The sequence below is a fragment of the Sebastes fasciatus genome, chromosome 12, assembly GCF_043250625.1.
Source record: "Sebastes fasciatus isolate fSebFas1 chromosome 12, fSebFas1.pri, whole genome shotgun sequence".
NCBI lineage: Eukaryota > Metazoa > Chordata > Actinopteri > Perciformes > Sebastidae > Sebastes > Sebastes fasciatus.
In genome coordinates this window covers 12,318,425-12,338,497 of record NC_133806.1, presented here as the reverse complement: position 1 = coordinate 12,338,497, position 20,073 = coordinate 12,318,425, and the positions used below count along the sequence as shown (strand labels likewise).

At 44.1% G+C, this 20,073-nt stretch overlaps 1 protein-coding gene across 10 annotated transcripts in view; it reads right to left on the bottom strand.

Annotated features, from left to right (window-relative positions):
* The window catches only part of cadm4 (cell adhesion molecule 4), a 198,029-nt gene that overhangs the window by 24,243 nt on the left and 153,713 nt on the right, over positions 1–20,073 (bottom strand). For all 10 annotated transcript variants that reach the window (XM_074654891.1, XM_074654900.1, XM_074654896.1 and 7 more), the window contains exons 2-5: positions 13,643–13,789; positions 5,990–6,277; positions 2,471–2,632; positions 646–736 (exon numbers count right to left, since the gene is read on the bottom strand). In XM_074654891.1, the coding sequence (XP_074510992.1) occupies positions 646–736; positions 2,471–2,632; positions 5,990–6,277; positions 13,643–13,789 (688 nt within the window). The remainder of the gene's footprint in view (positions 1–645; positions 737–2,470; positions 2,633–5,989; positions 6,278–13,642; positions 13,790–20,073) is intronic.

Genomic DNA, 20,073 nt, shown 5'->3' with positions numbered 1-20,073 from the left:
CTGTGTCAAATCAGAAATCAGACCTGTATCTGATTTAGGACAGCATATGAAAGTGACCAAAATCAGAGTTGAAAAGATCAGATTCCATTTGATTTGTGCAGTTCACACTGTTGTGAAAAAACTGATCTGAGTCATACAGTATATGCACAAAAAAAATGGATTTGGGCCACTTTGGCCTGCAGTCTGAACGTAGCCTATGATTCAGTCTTTTTCAAACTACAAAAGGCATCATACCTCCTTAAACCATGAATATTTGTTTTGTAATATCAAAACAGGAGGACATAGAGTCTGGAGTAGTGAGGTTTCTCCATTGGCTTTTCTTTGTTACCTTTACTGCCAATACCAATGATAGCACATGTGCTGTGCAGGGTGAACTTGTTTGTGTATATGTGCATGTGTTGGGTACCACCACCATATTATCATATCATCAGGCTCTATAGAAGCATGGTTTGTGTCATTATGTTGAGTGTAGAAGTAGGGCATTAGAAGCATTTACTGAAGGCAGATCACACCAACATAAAACAATTTGGCACATGTGTACACACACACACACACACACACACACACACACACACACACACACACACACACACACACACACACACACACACACACACACACACACACACACACACAGAGACTTACAGAGGGTTCCCAGTGACGGAGCAGGTGAGGATGAGCGAGTCGCCTTCTCGCAAAATGCCAGAGGGAGGAACAATTCTCACTGTTGGCGCAACTGTGGGGAGAAAGAAAGAGATAAATGAGCATGCATGTGAGAGAGAGAAAACAAGAAAGGCACGACAGAAAACACGATGGATCAAAGGGATCAAAATGGAGCGACAACCAGAGAGGACGGGGGGGAAAAAATCAGGAATGAGAGAGAGAGACAGCGAGGGAACAAAAAGGAGGAACAAGGGGGAAAGTGAGAAAGTGGCAGGAAGGAAGGGTCTTTAACATCTGTTTCCAAGGCAACCAGCCGACACTCCGACGGTTGAGACACCTGTTATCATAAGCAGCCCACCGCTCCGGCAGCTGCTGTGCTGCACTTGCTTCAGTAACAAAGCGATGGGAAGCCAAATCCACGCTGACAGTTGGTCATTATTACCAGTTCTCTGGCTGGAGGAACCAACAGCTCGCAGATTGACAAAACTGTTGAATATTAATCATTGTGATCTATCAACAAACATTAGTATACATGTGGCAAATTAATTGTACCCAAAGACTGATGCAGAAGTACTTGCTGAATATGAATTATATCACCAATGGCAAATATTTATATATGCCTAAGGATTGTTTGACAATCCAAAATTATTGATATAAAATGGGATAAGAATCATATTAAACTGTCAGGAATATGACGAGAGAACAAATGAAGTAATTGGACATTTGTTGACTTGTTGAATAGCATCAGTAACATCGGTGGAGACTACTGTCATTGAATATAAATAGTATTGATGTATCAACTCGTGACTGAAAGTCTAAATCTGGCGCCTCTCTATTGATGTGTCACTTTGTTTTCTGGATTTTAAAAAAGGATTTGAAGACAAAATAACACCAATGAACATCATCATTAAATAGTAATCACTACAGAGTTGTAAGAAAGTGACAGTTTGTCTTCGCATCAAGGAAACGAAAAACAGAAATGTCAAAACTAAAGCAAACTCAACATGTTTGATGGGATTAGAAGCAAATAAAATGGATTTACATTTCATATTAGTATATTAAATGATGAATTTTAGTCTCTTCCAAGGATATATATTATAGCCGTCTGACTTTCTCAAGATTAATCATACTGAACCGTCTACAGATTCGTGAAGATATTGAGAAAAATAGAGTTCTATATGAACTTGTTGCCCTGGGTGAATATTATACTTAAGCCAATTATAATTTTTAATCTCTCAGTATATTCACTGTTTGCCTGCCTTGAATGGACATATGTGCAGAGATTTCACAGCATATCAAGTTGTGCAAATAAGCCATCAATCAATCCCACAGCGGCACTGGGATCATCGCACATCGCTTACTAATGCGAACCAGGTTTTCTCAGCTGATGTCGGTTAACCCCTTAAAACCATAAACCAGGACCCTAACCTGGCCGCGGGGCTGTTTCTGCCAGCTCTCTGCATGACAAGTTTAGTACGTATTACGTTTTAATGAGAGCAGGTCTCATACAGGGCAGTGTTGAATATCCTGTACTGTGTATAAATGAGCTTCATTCCAAAATGAGATATCCACCATTTGAAAAATGAGGCTGCTGCGCTGACAAAAATTATTGCTGGCATTAAAGTAAAACACTATAATGAATAGTCCTGAAGTAGCAACGTAAGTGACAGCGATACAGATGGAATAATCTGTTTTTTTGAAATATTTGGCAATGAACGTTATGTTACTTCATTTGCTTCCGAGATGGATGGAAAGCGCTTTGATAGAAAGTACACACAAACACGCTTTGCCTGAAGGAGAGGCTTACAATTCACATCCAGGCGGTAGTGTCGAATCTTCCTCTGCCCGCCGAGTGCTGGGTGGAACGCCTCACAGCTCAGCGCCGCCCCGTTGTCTTTCCTTTCTACCGGGAGCCGGATGGTGCTGGACACGCTGAATGTCTTTGCGTTGTCCTGCTGGGATACCACACCTGGAGAGAGAGAGAGAGAAAGACGGGATGAGAAGATGGAAGGAGGGAAGACAGGTGGGGTGGCCGGGAAACAAGCTGGCAGTCAAAACATGCTCGTTCTTCCTTTTACCCTGCTGAGACATCACACCTATGGTGGGAGACGGGGAGGGAGAACGAGAGACTTTTAGAGGAGAACATATTGGTGCATAGAAGAAGAAGAAGTGAGCAGACTGAAAGTTAGAAGAAGTTAGTCACTGATGAATGAGCTTTTTACAGCGGCACCAGGTAGGAGGGCAGAATAAGAGAGAGAAAACAGAAAGCAATTTCCATCTATATTTCATGGCAATTATGAGCAGCAGAACTGTTTGTTTGCAGATGGCAAATCAACTGAATATTTGTGTGTGTGTGTGCGTGAGTGAAAGAAAGTGAGAGAGGGAGGGATAAAAGAGAGAATATGCATAACCGAATTGAGATTTTAACTGAGCCAGACACGGCGAGGGGAGGGGCGTCAAAGGACCAGGGCGAGAGAAGAAAGGAAATGGAGAGAGGGACAGAGAGAGAGAGAGAGAGAGAGGGTGGTAAAAACGGGCATGATTGATGGTGGAAGGGTGGAGAGAAGAGCTGCGGCGAGACAAGTCCAGACATGAAAGAGGAGACGATAAGAGCGCCAAGCCAGATGCAGAGAGGAAGAGAGATGTGAGAAGAGAGGAAAAGGAGAGACAGAAGGAGGGAGGATGAACAGCAGGGGTGACACGGTCACGTCTTGGGAGTTTGTGCTTGTTGAGGCACAACACAACAATATTACGTATATCGCGCTGAGTTTTCAATTATTGCCGGGCGAGCAAATGAGAGCGGGCCCAGTCGAAGCGTGAGAGAGGACGGCGGCGGGTGCAGATGAGCAGGAATAAGGCAGCGGTGGGAAGATAGTGTCTTAATTAAAGAGTGCTTTCCCATATCTGTTGGGATCTTCCTCTAACCTTTAGTGTCGCAGTTCATTAAACTCAGGGCCAAAAGAGAGGGGAGGGGTGGGGAGAGGAGATAGGATGAAATGAGATGAAACAGCAGGAGAGGAGAAGAGAGGAGAGGAGGAGAAGAGATGGGAACAGGAGGAGGGGGAGAGGAGAGGAGATGAGAGGAAGAGAAGAGAGGAAACAGGACGAGAGGGCGAAATCCAGAAGAGAGGAAACAGAAGGAGAAGTTAGAAAAGAAGAGGAGATAAGAGGAAAGGAAGAGAGAGGAAAGAGGAGAAGAAAAGAGGGGAGGAGATGAAACAAGAGGAGAGGAGAGGAAACAGTAGAAGAAGAGAGGAAAGGAGAGGAGATAGGAAGAAAGGAGAGGAAACAGGAAAAGGAGAGAGGAAAGGAGAAAAGAGGAGACAGGAAGAGGGGGAGAAATCCAGAGGAGAGGAAACAGAAGGAGGAGTTAGGAAAAAAGAGGAGATAAGAGGTGAGGAAGAGAGAGGAAACAGGAGAAGAAAAGAGAGGAGATGAGGAAACAAGGGAGGGGGAAAAGATGAGAGGAGGGGAGAGGAAGCAGGAGAAGAAGAGAGGAAAGGAGAGGAGAGGAGACAGGAAAAGGGGGGAAGAAACAGGGGGAGGGGGAGAAATCCAGAGGAGAGGAAACAGAAGGAGGAGTTAGGAAAGAAGAGGAGATAAGAGGTGAGGAGGAGAGAGGAAACAGAAGAAGAACAGAGTGGAGGAGAGGAAACAAGAAAGGAGAAAAATAGGAGAGGAAATGGGAGAAGAAAAGAGGAAACGAGAGGAAAGGAGAGGAAACAGGAAGAGAGGAGAAGAGAGGGGAGGAAACAAGAGGAAAGGAGATGAAACAAGAGGAGAGGAGACAGGAAGAATGAGGGGAGGAAACAGGAGGAGAGGAGAGGAGCGTTAGTAAAAAAAAAGATGAGGCAAGAGAGACACGGCCCCCTGTCTGTCTCTTTGACTGTTAAAGCCCTTTGCAACCAATAACCAATCACGGGGGACATCACGTCTTTGTCACCAGTGAAATTTAAAGGAAGAAAAAAGAAAGGGAGATTAGATGAAGCGAAAGGGAAGGAGGCAGAGGGGAAGGACAGAGAGGGCAGAGACGGAGTGACGGTGACAGGCGTGTTCTGACAGAGAAAAAAGGGAAGAGACGGGATGAAAGAGACGTTGAGTGTCAGACAAAAATAGAGAGCAAAAGAGACGACGGTAAAAACATCGCTCAACGCATGTCCCAAAAAACTGTTGACACCAGATTATCTCACACTATTTCATCTGGTCGGTGTGAGTTATTTGAGGGCGGCGAGTGAATTAATGAATAATGCAATACATTTGACAGCGATTTGTACTTTTAAACAATGTTGTCTGTATTTATTAAAAAATCTGAGATAAATTGAATAACAAAGGATAGCCATGAGCCGGAGTTAGAGATTCTTTGCATGAACTAGTCTCAAAGTTTTCGTGCTCAGTCAACTTTACAAGGTTTTTCAGGGATTCAAATCCAAAACTTGGCATTATACACAATTGCCGATTTAACGGCGGAGTGCGAAAAAGTGATTTCTCTGGGGTTAAACAGAATGAAGGCAAGGGAAAGATCGGTCTCAGATGTATTATTGAGTGAAGTGCCCCTTTAACTGAGAGAAGCCAAGGGAGGCATAGTTAGAAAGAAGGATAGATCAAGGTAACACACTGATGGATGGCTCACAGATTTATCAGAAGCTTAGTGGGGAGGTTGGATGATGGTGAATTAAAAAGTGTCTCTTTGTGAACGTGTGAAAGGGTGGAAATGTGGAGTGCATGTAGCATCTGTGCTTTCATGTAATGGTGTACTTGTCAGATTATGTGTAAATACAACACCAAGAGAGAGCATAAGGAGATATATATATATATATATAGAGAGAGAGAGAGAGAGAGAGGGTGAGATATCTGTTTGATAGGGAGAGAATTTGACTAGTGGAATCTTTCTAATACTCGCTGTTGATGTCTGCCTTCTCAACCCATACATCAACACGCGATGATATATACTTCTTCTGTGAACTTATGACTCTTCCTTGAAGGAAAGGAGACAGAAAAGTTCACATCTCAAAAACTGCGTTTGATCATTTGAAACTTGATCGGCGCCTATAAATATTGCAAAGCACACTTGATCAAAATCACGGAAACAAGAGGCGAGGAGAGGTATTGGCAGCCCCTTAATTTTCTCCATCCATCCATCTTAACCTGCTCCCATCAACTGATCCATCTGCCTTTCCCTCTATCAATCCATCCATTCATCCTTCTTTTATTCACCACTCAATTTGTGATCATTTATCCACCCATTTCACTTCGCCTGCCCTACGTCCCCCCCATTAGTTTCCTCATTTATCTCTGATAATCATCTAACCAGTCATTAGTCAGGTACCTGATATCTCGCGGCCGTTACGAATCCAGCGCAGGGTGGCAGCCGGCTTGCTGCGCGGCGACACGCAGGTGAGCTCCACATCGCCGCCCTCCACGGCCTCCTGCTTCACCTCCACCGTGGGCGTCTCCGGGGGCACCGACACGGAGAGCGTCGCCACCTGGTGGTGCGTGGCGTCCGTGTAGAGCTGGCAGAAGTAGCCGCCCTCGTCCATCACGCTGACATTGGTCAATGTGATGCGCACCAGCCGTGGCGAGAAGAGCACCATCTGGAAGCGGTCATCCTTCAAGGCTGGGCAGATATGATGGAGGGAGTGGAAGTGGGATGGAGGTGGGCAGCAAGTGAGACAGCATGGGAGCGGAGGGGAGAGGAAGTCAGGGTGGGAAGGAGAAGAAGGGAGGTGTGATGGGAGAGAAGAAAGGAGAGGGATGGTGAATACATCAGTCATTGGTAGAAAAATAATAATCTGTCTGTGAAGTGAGACTAAATTAGAATAAATGCTAAATACTGTATTCATGTATATAAAGAGGAACGGTAAAAACAACAATAACAATGATTTCACTCAGGGTCAGTATAATTGATTTCTTATGCTTCAGGGACACACACACACGGAGCAATAACAATTGTTTTAGTCATGGTGCTTTGCTTGCTTGAAATAATACACCACACACACACACACACACACACACTCAAGCTGCCAAAGTGAGTGTCATATATTAAAGAACTTGTTTTAACACATTTTACTGGCAGGCTTTCGCTTGCTTTATTTTGAATTTGTTTTCAGATGACAAGCACCTCAGGGAGCAGAGTTTATGCCTCACTCACATACTCACATTTAGGCAGGCTGCAGGTTCTCCACAAGGGGGAGCTGTTTCCTCGTCGACAGACCGTTTCTACTCGTACAAACCTAGCTAGATAATCAGACTGATTTGCCATTTTGTTTCACTTCGTTATTGGGCCTGACATTGTGTTCATGTTAGCAGTTTTCTGTCTCTAGATGGCTGGAATTTTGCCCTAACCAATCAATAGTGAGTGATGTATCTGTCTCGCCGGAGCCGTTAGCCCGTAGACTGTATATAAGAAGTGGACATAGTCACTGTGACGTCACCCATTGGTTTGCGGACCCCGGTTTTGAAGCCTCGAGTTCGGCATTCTGGCCGTCCCCATCTTGGTATTTGGCCGTTGCCATCTTGGTTTTTTAGCAACCACAAGTGAGAGGCTGGAGCTAAATACAACCAAACACTGAATAGGATATTTTTAGGCAACAAAATGTTACAACTAAAATGTTATAATTAACTTTCATGAACTGAAAACACGCTGTGAAAGAGTTAAAGTTCTAAGACGAGCGAAGTCAGTTACCGATACGGTGGGTTGCGGAGGAAGGCATGTGAACTAGCTGGCTCGGCAATTTAATAGCCTCGCTCGGAGAATGATAAGAAAACATTTAACACAGCTGTCTTATCAGTGACTAAATTGGTTGCCGGCTTTGACAAAGGCTCCTACGCTGCCTGTCATTTTTGGCATTTCACCTGCTTCATATTAATTGGCTTGACTCGTTTTTCAACTAGGGAAACAACTGTCAATGACCAACAACACTAGACCAATTTCATTAGCTGGAAAAATCGTCCATGTGGCCAGCAATTGGTCTGGAAGTCTGGAGCCTGGCTAGTGCAAACAAACCCGCTCCACCTACAGGATAGTAATATCAGTTCAGACCTGTGGATGTACAGTAGCTACGCTGATGTTCTCACTTACAGGCCAAGAAAGTGACAGCTGCTGCAATTGCTTCCACTTTTCTTGCCGATAAGGACGCAGTTTAGATTTGAACTATAAAGGACCAAAGTTGAAGGGCTGAAAGTGCTTGCGCTGCAGTCGGCCTGGTTGTTAATAACGCCATCTATTATGTTAATTCTATATCTATATTTTTCTTTTCTTTCTGTTTATCTTTGAAAACACGGTCCATTTACCTTTCTGCAGGCCATATTGGTAAGTGCATCATGCACAAGAGAAGCAAGGGGCTGCTTTAATTGAATGGTATGATATTATCAGCTTCGGGATCAGTTATTCCTTGTAGCCTCCAGATAGTTTGCTTTGTATTAACAAACAGTCAGTTCTATCTCCCACAGTCTGGGACAAGAGGAGAGTTTTCACCACCCTCTAATTTGTGATGTCACTCCCATGGACGGTGCTGCAGAGGAAAAACTGCAAAACATGGGAGAAATAGTGGCTGTGACAGCACCCCAGACGATTTTCTGCTCTGGTATTGATAGCCCTGCTAAATCTAAAGCTCAGTTTGATATAAAAAAGTTCAGAGAGAGTTTGCAAAGTCAGTCTCGATGGAGCAGCTCCGGGCTGTACATTGATACAACATAACAGATGTCTTGGTTCTCTCATTTCCAGCTTTGAGCCAGAGTGTTGTTCATTTTCCCGAGCACTGATTGGACTATCCTAAACTAAAATGTATTCATTCATTCTCTTTGTAACTGCCTGCTTTATTCCTCTGTAAGCCCGTTTCTAATTAGTGTCTGGCATTTTTATTGTTGATCTTATTAGGTTTTAATCATTATTGTTTTGCTCGCTGTGAAGCACTTTGAAAACTGCTATGCAAATAAAGCTTATTGCACAACCAAAAATTATTTTAGGAAAGCTATCAAATTGAGTAGTTCTGCCCTTTGGATCAGTGAGAGACAAGCTAATTACTACAATTGCATGCAGTGCACAAAGAACTAATAACCAAAGATTGGAAACCAAGGGTAAAAACACACTTGCAGCCAATCCTGGACCTCAGACCAATGCGCTACACTCGCTAACCCCATAATGCACAAAGGAGAAAGAAAAAAATGCACAGAGAAGAGTTGAACATGCAACAATTTTCCTTTTGTTACTGAAGAAAGAGTCGAATCAATGGCGCGAAAAATGCGGATAATAACAAATAAGGCTTATAACAGGCTGTGGGAGACAGTGGCTCGATGTCCATAGATTCTCATCCGAGACTCACTTTGTATCGACTTGACTGTGAAGCCTCTCCCTCATCTCTACTTTACTCTGTCTCTTTGTGTTGGCTTTTGCTCGCGTAGGGAACAGCGGACACTTCCCTGATGTAACAACCGGCCATCTCGCGGCGTAATTCATCACAACACACAGCGCACTACAGTGCAGATATTGGCTTTGTGTGCGTGTGTGTGACAGAGAGAGTGGTGGGAGGAAGAAAGAAATAGTCTAATATAGCTACATAATGCAGCAGGCGGGGAAAAATAATATAGATAGAGACAGAAATCCACAGGGGACTCAGAGAGAGGCCTGAAGCGATTGAGTCAGTCCACTCTTCCTGGAAGTACACCGCACTAATCCCTCCACCCCACCCCCAAAATTTCCCCTCCACCGGATGGCATTGTCAGAGAGCTATTCCCCACAGATAGGTAAATCTTTTTTCCCTCTCTGCACTAAATGGCAACTAAATGTCAGACTTCTGTTCAAGTCCAAGTTCACCTTTATTGTCCCAGCTCATTTGCATGCTGAGGAGAGCTGGCAATAGGGGGAGAAAGAGAGATATGGACCGCTGAGGAGAAAGGCTCCATTTGGTTAGTTCCACCGCTCTATTATAGCTATCAGTCCCCGCAATCTCATAAAACACACCCCTGGCTGGTCGCTCGCTTGCAAAACAGGGCAGCCTAATTCGCAGCACTTACAGCAGCGCCTCTATTTGGGCAGTTAGCGCGGAATGGCTCGGCACATAAAAAAGGCCTCAGTTTGTCAGGCTGATATCTGGGCGCCAGATGGGCAATGGGAAGAAATGGAAGAGCCCTACAGCGAGCGATGGAGCAAACGTGGAGGTAGAGAGAGCCAGAGTGAGATGTAATTTACGCTCGCAGAAAATGTCCCCGATGAGGCTTTTCCCTGCTTTACGGGAGCCAAATTAGTTACGGGAAGCCATCTATACTTTATACCTTGCCTAACCTTTGGATCATTTCCCAGCGCTGTCTCTCTCTCTCTCTCTCCATCGCAATGGCTCCTCATTCTGTCTGTCGCCGTGTCTTTCTTAACCCCGTCGTCTCATTCTCCCTCCACTCTTTTCTTCATTCTCTCATTTTCTCTTTCATTCTACCTCTCTTCCTCCTCACTCTGATTAGGCTCCGTCGTGCTTCCCGATGAGTGCAAGTCCACGTCTCGCGGGAGAGCATACGGGGGCGTCTCTGTTTAAATACTTAATGGAACTTACCAGCAGAGCTGATCTGATAGAATTGGGGGGAGAGTTGAGAGTGAGGTTTCCAAAAGCAGCGACCTCAGCTACCCAATTAAGGCCACTCCGTGACCGAGGAGACTAACAAGTGAAAAAAAAAGGTGTGTGGAAGAACAAAAGTATCTGAAAGCCGTAGCAGTGAACAGTGAAAGCAGCTCTTTTGTCTTCAGTATTTCAGTCTGATCTCAGCGAAGTGTTCAGAAAATCCTTAGCGACTCTACTACTCTGACAGAGACCGTTCCCGAGGGAAGTGTGGGAGTCTTGATTGTCGAATCAATGTAATTACAAGCGCTGGAAGTTGTAATGATTAGAAATGTGAAAATGTGTTCAAGCAGAAACTTTCACAATTAAAAATGTCACACCATATATTTGCAAATATACTATATATACACGTTTGAGTTGCAAGACTTTCACATGTATTTTCGGTGGTTAAAAACAGATTTTAGCAGTTCTTAGACAGTTTATCTTCATAAAACTAGTGATGTGAAAGTATTGCCCTCTCTTCATCATGTGGAGGTTTAACTGCAGCTCTGGATCTGGCAGCCATTCATTTTTTTGTCACTTCCACAAGTAATTTATTTAACCACGCTATTACTGTTGAGGACGTCTGCCTACCTGCTACAACACACACTACTGTCACTTGAATTTTTTGCCATTTTATATAATGGAAAAAATTATGAATATGCAGCCATGTTGAGGCTGTGTGAGGCTGGCACTTGCACTGTCCTTGAAGCGGAGGAGTTCTTTATCACGAGCTCAAAGCCATGAGACAAATACAAACGCTGTAATATTTGGAGCTAAAATGTTGGCAGTCTGACGCTGTTGTCAGTTCAACTCAATTAAATCAAATTAAATTGGATTCCTGACTCACAGAATTATCATTATTACATATGGCCTGAGTAACAGTAGCAGATTGAGATTCAATTAATAAGAGTATTTTATAAGCTACTTTGGAACATTCAGCTAGAGCAGCTTGAGTTAAGTCAACTCAGCAAACAGACTCTCTGAAAGTCTAAATCACGCTGGGAAAATTAGCACCTGTCAAACAAATACAGCAGCAGAACAATCCTTCTCAGAATAGTAACTAATAAAAACTATTTTTGGAGCAGCAAGTCAGTGAGATTCCTTCTATAAACCCCTTGGGGTTGTTTAATCTCACCTGCACAATGTTTTTTTCTGTTGTTGTTGTTGTATTTCTGCTGCTTTGTTTTATTGTGTAAACAAATAAATCTCAAATCAGAGAGACTGAGTAGTGGGCTGACCATTCAGTGAACCGAGAGGATCAGATCTTGGGATGTAGATATAAAAGACATTCTTCAGATAATCTTTCAAGGGGATTTGGGGGCACCGATTGACCGGTTTCAGCTAATTTCTAAATTGGATCACTTCAACTGTTTTTGGATATAATTTAACTATAACTGCTGTGTAAAAGAGCAGCATGACTCGCATACAATGCAGTATGTGAGCTGCAAGTGTGTGCTGTTCCTTTGTTAATGAGTAGCCTCGGTTTATTGACAATAGGTTGCTGATTTGTTAGTTAATTGCAGAGGTGGGACCAGGTCATTGTTTTGCATGTCACAAGTAAGTCTCAAGTCTTTGCACTCAAGTCCCAAGTCAAGTCCAAAGTCAAGACTGACAAGTCCTAAGTCAAGTCCAAAGTCAAGACTGACAAGTTCCAAGTCAAATCCCAAATCAAGACTGACAAGTCCCAAGTCTTAAACCTTGTTTTTTGAGTCCTAAACAAGTCATAATGTTCTCTTTACCAAATGTAATGCTATCTTAACAACAGAGTAACTTGCACCGCCTAGTGCTCAGTAACATAACATTAGTTCTTCATGGTTCTCTCCTGCAACTAGATTGGATGCTGTCGGATTGGTTCAAACCAAATTAAATTGGATCAGTGGAATTAACCAAAAACAAAACAAAGAGTCTGCAGTTCAACAAAAAAAACAAAAACACCACTTTTCGGGGATTCGGCAATAAACAACAAAAGATAGAAATTCAGTTTGTTCTGTTCAGTTTTTTCCCTCATGAATGAATCCTCTTCCCAAACAAATAGAGGATCTCTGTTCAGTTATTCCTCCCACTAGTAAATCATCTTCCAAAGCAAATCAATATAGGATCTCTCTAAAAGTAAATAAACCCAAGATCTCAGAAGTCACCTCTGGTACCGGGCAGTTAATCATCTTCGAGCACACATTTTTTAAATAACATGCTTTTTAATCTTTGGGCTTGGGGTAAAGTATTTTCAAGTCAAAAGGCTCAAGTCCAAGTGAAGTCACGAGTCACCGGTGTTAAAGTCCAAGTCAAGTTGCAAGTCTTTTTTTTTTTTATTTTGTCAAGTTGAGTCTAAAGTCATCAAATTTGTGACAAATGTCTGACCAGAGTCTGAGTCATGTGACTCAAGTCCACACCTCTAGTTAATTGGTTAGTGTTTTAATATGAAATCAAGCCCACTAAATCTAACAATTTCTTTGTTATAATGTACCTGTTAATTGACCATGCATTTATTTTTTATTTTTTTGCATGTTTGTTTGTACATGACTTGGGGATATACTGATAAACTAGCAGTTGCTACAGGTTTGGCGTACGGTATAAATCATAATAAACCCTAACCAAAGCATTTACTGGGTTGTTAGTATGACGTGGTCTCTTACGCTTGAACGACCAAAATTATTTGAATATATTCAAATTCACCCTCTTGCCCTTAACTCTAAACTGTTACAAACCACAGTTTTACATCACAGTCTTAAACCCGAGCTAACGTCTTAAGAAATTTATAGATTACGTAGGTGGGGCCACGAAACATAACGCACAAATTTGGCTCCAATTAAGCCGTGTTGCACGACTTTCAAAGGCAACGTTTGATATCCTTGATCATTGTTCTTTTGCTCAGAGGTTTCCTAGCAGCACTAGCAGAAAATCTGGCTAAGGTGCAGCTTTTGCCCTTAATTAGTTCAGAAAAAACAAGTAGTGTTTGCCTACCCCGAGGCCCTCAATGAGATTCATTATAATATTGGTTACAATGATAACTTGCCATAAAACCGCCTTTAAAAAAACATGCGATTGCCATGGCCATGCTCTAATTGGGAGTTCTGATCTCATCACAGGGGTTAAAAGCGATTATGCAAAGAGCTGTGAACTACGCTTTTAAAACAGTTAAAGCAGTCACACTGTTAGGGCAGAGAGGTAAACCATCATCTAAATTAACTCCGGGGTTATCTGACTTTTTAATGTGAAATCGCTTCAAAGGCAGAGCGAGGACATTTGCAATAAGAAAAATGTGAAGTGCAAGTGTTGGTGAGTCATCGCTAATGTGTTTAAAAGGCTGGCTTAAAGTGGAACTGAGGGCAAAATGCATAGACACAGATGGATTAAGTTTGTCTGCAGAGAGGAATGTGCGCGCGGATACACACCTCGCGTGCCGTTGAAGAAGAGGGTCTGCCGGCGGGGATTCTGGATAACCACGATTGATCCATCGTAGTTCTGCAGGCGGCAGGAGATCTGGGCCGTACCTCCCTCCAAGACTGTCACATTCTCCGCCTGCACCGCCTGACAACGGGCTGAGGGAGAGAAAAGATGGACGTTAATATAGTGATACAGGGTGTGGGGCGACAGAGAGGGAAGAAAGAGAGGGAGAGAAGAGGAGAGGGGACAAATAGGAGGAACAGATGCGGAAAAAAAGATGTTCAATTTGTGCCTCGCTTGAGATAGAACCTTTCGAAGTAAGGTACTTAAGGCATCCTTCATTTACTCGCCATTCATCATATGGACACAACAAGAGAGGAATGGAGAGACGGGGGAGGAAAAGAGAGGAGGAGACAGAGTGATGGAGATAAAGAGATTGAGAGCGAGAGCAAAGCCACTGAAGGCCTCAACAAGTAAAAGAGGGTCCTCATGAACAATGCGCTCTTATGATTATAATAGTGGATGATTATAATTACCGCTTTTCATCTTTATATACATGCACGAACACACACATACCAACAGGCCTTTGGCTAGTCTAACAGAATGCACCAACACACACATTTGAATACATAATGCCTTATTAAGTCCCTAAGTGGTTGTGAATTTAGAGACACGCCGGCACACACATGAATGGACACACATAAACACAAACCACATATGGACCATCACACTAACACACAAATAGATCACAGATTCAGCCCGTTCTCATTCACAGGGCGTCAAATACCGACACACAAGGCACCATTTAGCATCGGTATGAGACGCACCGGGCTTTCCACTGACTACGATGTAAACCCATCCGCGTCAATATCAGGGAAAGTGCTGTGGTGACGTAGTTTAAAGGCGAAAGAGACACACAGGGTGGGCGAGAGGGGAGGTGGATGGGTTCAACAAACACAAGACTTTCATCCAGGAGACCGCTGTTCGTGTCCTGTGTGTTAAGTTTCTCTTCCACGTTACAATCAGCGGTTCGTTCTTCTCCTGTGTTCACAACCTTCAGTGTCATTTTCACTGTACAAACATAGTAGTTTTAAGCCCAACCATGTTGTTTTTTCCTAAACCTAAGCAAATCTTTTTGTTTAATTCGCTATTCAACATTAAAGCAGCAGTAGGTAGAATTGGAGCTAATATGATTAAAAAAAGTTATTTTTATAGAATGGTCATTATATCCTGACAGTAGTGCATGAGACAGGTAATCTGAAAAACATCATGTGCCTCTGTGTCCTCCAGTGCTTCTAATGGCATCTGCAAGATTTCACAGACCGGAGGAAAACAACCAATCAGAGCCGAGCTGGAGTCTGCCGTCTCTGAGCAGCTGTCAATCGCTCATGAACTCCGATCAAACAGTCAAACTAGGCAACGTTGATCAAATATGAATCAATATTCTGTTACTGTAATACCTATTTCTTGCCTCAAATGTTTTCAGAAACATATTGTGGTGTACTTTTTAGCTGTAAAATTAGAAAGAAATAGGAATTACAGTAACAGAATATTGATTCATATTTGATCAGCGCTGCCTAGTTTGACCGTTTGATCGGAGTTCGCGAGTGATTGACAGCTGCCTCCGTTGAATGAACAACCAATAGGAACGCTCTCTCTCTCTCTCTGAAATGACCTGTGATTGGCCAAAGTCTTCCGTCAATGGCTAGATTTTTTAAAGCCTGATAACAGAGCCATGAGGAGGTGCAGAAGTCTAGTTTTCTCTCAGAACACTTGAATTACAATATGCTGAAAGGTTATTATGGTATCTTTTCCCAATGATGCCAAAAACATTCTGCCTACTGCCGCTTTAAGCACTGCGACTGAAAAGTGACGCCGAGGGGTCTGACAAAGCGTCAATATGTGACGCGTTGGGATGAGAATGTGTTGATATAGGTTGGACTGTGGCCCTGCCACCACCTGTGTGCATATTAACAGTTTAAACTGCAGCCTCATCGCATAAATCCTTGGTCGCCTCGGTATTAAAAAGCTGGCCAAAGTGCAGAGCGGTGAGAAAATGTCGGCAGCCTCGAAGGCACTTCACACACTCTCAACGCCATTTCTCATCCAGGTGCAAGCTAAACCAATTGATTACACTCCATTATCCCCATGTAATGGTTCTTATGACAGGTATTTGGAAAGTGCTAGGGAGGGGATCACTCACCAGTTTTGGGAATGAATATGCACATACACACAGACACCTGCGTGAACATTCATGCGTTCAGCAAGCACACACACACACACACACACACACAAATATGACACACATAAATATGCATGTGGGGTTGACACAGACACTCTCAGAAACTTTCCGACGTTATCTTTCAAACAAACTTGTTTGGCCCCTAAACTCAATATTTCTAGACAAGGGGGCTGAACAGCAGGGAGCCTCTTTGATGTTGCTGACAGCCCCAGAGTCAGTAATGAGGAGGTTGATTACACTCTGATTGGAGCGCCCTCCCTGTTTGTGGGTCAGGCTGTTGACACGGCTCGGCTGAGTCACACCTCCCGCCAAGCACAATGGACATCGGGCTACGCCGGTCGAATCCAAATGATTCATGTGCAATTAGCCATAAGGCTCCAGCCAGCAGTGGGATGTGATTGCCTTGAAGAGAGCACCAGCTTGCTGGGCTCCCCAAACTAGTATTTACCAATTTGCATCCCCATTTGCATTCCCTCTCTCTCTGGCAAAGTGTTGGCCGCGGGGAGGATTTAGAGAAGGAACGACATCAATATCGAAAGCATGATGATGAAGCAGGCAATAAGAAGTGCCGATAAAGACGACAGGACTATATATATTTCACTGGCGGGTGTAGCGGTGTGTCTGGGCCCTGTAAAACACCTTCAGAAGGCAGGAAATGAGACAAACAGATGGTGGCTGCCATAGCAGGAGTTGCTGACTTGACTGCTTTGGGCCAAAATGAATGTCTATATCTGCAACCTAAGTTTCAGTGTGTGTGTGAGTGCACATGCACAATAGGTGGTGCGTATGCAGGGGCTGGCATATTGCAATTAAGCTGCTTTGACATCATCTGATCCCGCCAACTTCATCCAAATTTAATTCTCCCCTCGATTTTAATCTCTTTTAATGAAATACTCAAAGCCTACATATTCATCACATCAGGGGAAACGGAGAGACACAGTGGATATTGAACTGCAGAAAGAAACCAAGAGGGGATAAAGACAAAGGGGACTCTAATACTCTATGGAACAGAGAAAAAAAAATCTTGACAATTACCACTAATTGTAGTCATTATTGCTCCCATTCTCTGCATCAATATTGTGATTCATATCGGGGGCCATCAGGGCCTGCCACCGCCATCCCAATTATTTTTCTAATGGCTGTTATTACTCATCACCGTGGCAACCGGGCTCGGCCGCCATTGTTTTAAACAGTGTTAATTGTAATAGTCCTGCTGTGCATCCCGACCAAGTCGGTGTGGCGTCTGCGTGTGATTAGTGACCCATCAGAGCCAACAGAGAAAGACGGCTACGAGTGGGAGAGCGACTCCAGACAAAGGAAGCGGTCAGAAAAAGTTTGCTTCTGGGAGGAGGCCAGAAAAAAACGAATTAGCTGTCCATTTGTACACCCACTTCTCCTGACAGCTGTCACCCCTTCAAAGGAAATTAGCTGCAGTGGCGTAGCAAAGAAAAGCGACAAAGAGAGAAGTAAAAATAAGAAATCTTTAACCGCTGTTGTGAGCGCGGGATGGCTGGCATCCGTCGCCCGCTGAGAGATGCCACCCAGAAACACCTGCTGGCTGCTGGGGGATGATCAATCTGGGCTAAGAGAACAGAGGGATGGAGAGACGGTGGGTGAGAGTGGGGGGGGGAGTGAGGGCTCAACCGGGAAATGATAGCAGGGAGTTAGGAAGCGATGGTTTTGGGTATAATAATGCAGCTGGTGGGGGCTGGACGAAATATACGAGAGATGACGCATATTCTTCCCTCTCCCGCTCGTAACGCAGCTGGGTACGGCACTTTAGTTTGACTGTAGGTTTTATAGGCTGCCATTCACATCAAGGCCATGAGCCTGTGCTTCTGATCACCAGCATAAGTATAGCACAGAGAGGGAATGAGAAGGAAGGGGGAGGGAATCAACCTCTGTGACAGAGGTATTAATCTGGCCCCCATTAAAATCCGTGCCCATAATAAAATACTCCACAAGCGTTGAATCATATTAAGAGAGAATGCTGAGAGCAATCGATACCGCAGTAGTGCACCGAATGCTATGATCAACGGGTAAATAAAACAGGAGGGGGGGGGGGAACAACAACAATCACTTCTCTCTCCAACCAAGCGGGGGCAGTATTTCATAGCGGTGAATTGGTGCTTCTCATCATTTGAAATGCCTATATACCCCGCTTTGCTGTCACTGGAAAAAGAAGGAGCCCTTATTTACTGCAGCAATAGAGATCCGAGAAGGGCCATCATTTCAAAATACATAAACAAATAAATAAATAATAGGCGTGCAAATTCATAAGACAAGGCTGTTCAGGGGCCCTTGCTAATGGTCCCGCAATGGGGTTGAGTTATAAGCCGAGGGAGGCAGGGGATAGAGGGACACAGGGAGGGGATGAAGGGAGGTGTGGGGAGTTAAAAGAGGGGGATTTGGGAGGCAGCCAGGTGGACTGCTGGCTCACCCTCGGTCACGGTAAATTCTAGAAACTGCCTCACTGGTGCAGGGTTAGCGGGCTGAATTACCGCCTCTCTCTCTCCCTCGGCTTTCACTCTGCCCTTATTTCCCTCTCCCTCCACGTCTCGGAGACGGAGTGGAGAACAAAAAAAAAGACAAGCCACATAAGAGATGAGCTGTCTCCATTTGCCCCAAACAAGCCCCCATGTATCCTTGAAGCAGTGCAGTCCCTGTCTCCCTATTCATTATCTCTCATTATCTTTCAATTGGAAGTGGGCCAAGCGCTTGTGTTTTCTTTGCATGCTGGCCACGGATGTACAAGGGAATCGATGCAGGCGAACACAATGCACGACCCCGTATGCTATTACTGCTTTAATTAAAACAATAGCAGCGGCTCATAGTTTCCAGTCTTGTGGGGTCGTCCGTTGGCAACTTCTCCATCTCTACCCATCTGGATGTACATTTTTCCTGTCATCCCCCCGAGTCTGCGAGGCGAGCCGGTTTACCACAGTATGTATGCAAATTAAGTTTGCAATGTTTACTTGTGTGTGTGTTTGTGTATGTGTGTATGCGCACTTGCTCCAGGTTAATCACAGAGTTTTGCGGTGTACTGACTCTATAAAATAGCTGACTTTGAGGTTCTTTCTCCCCCATACCTCCCACAACTCTCCCCCTTTTCCCTTCCCAGTCTAAAATTATCACTCCATCTCTCTGAGGAAGCCGGAGCTCTGCCAATCAAATCCAGAGCAATGAAAAAAAAAAACGTTCCTTCTATAAATAATACATAATCCTTTACAAATCTCGCTCTCGTCTCTCTCATTACCTTCGTTCTGTCGCTTTCTCCTGTCCTCCTTTTCTTCCCCTTTTTAGAGCGAACCCCCCCATCCCCGCTTCCACTTAGTCCACAACTCATAACTCTCTCCTCCCGCTGCCTTTGTGTCTAATCTCATTCTCACATCTTCCTCTTTCTCCCTTTGCTTTAAACCCCACAGTCTCTCCATCCCTCTCCTCCCCACCTTCTGCCTGATCTAATCCTTGATTCCTCTTCCCTTCATCAGTCCCCTTTTCCTTTCTTCTTCCTCTCTCTCTTCTCCCTTATCTTTTATTGCATGGCTCATCCTGCATCTTTTTCCATCAGCGCTGTCCTCTCTTTCTCTCCTCCTGGGCCTCGGGAGAATTGTTGCAACTCTTTCTTTCCCTCTGCTGTCTTTTCACTCCATCCTTTTCTTTCCTCATGTTGTTTTTCCCCCTCCTCGCATTAGTGTCTTTCCCAGCTGCAATAGGCTTTCATTCCCCTTGCAATCTCTCCCCCTCTCTTCTTTCTCTTTTTCTGACTCAGTGGGAATCTTTTCCTGCCTCTCTGCTGGTTCTATCTCCACACTCTCCTTCGCTAAATGTGATTTGTTCTGCAGCTCAAGTCTGCAGCATAATCGCGCTGTTTTTATAGTGTGCCGGGAGAGCGGAAGAGAGGGAGCATGGGGAAGACAGAAAAAAAAAGTGAGGAGAGAGGAGTGAATGGGACAAAACAAATGATTGGAGCGGGAGACTGAATATCTTAATTTTTCCACACTCTTTCAACTTCTTCTCTACTTTTGCTTCTTTTAATTGCCAGTTGCAGAGCTCAGCCCTCTCTCTTTCTCTCTCTCTCCCTGTGTTTCTTAATCTCTCTCTCTCTTTCTGTCTTTCTCTCTCTCTTTGGCAGGAACTTCAGACCCTCTCTCCTCCATCACCCACTGGTGTCCTGTGAGCACTGCACTGCTAATC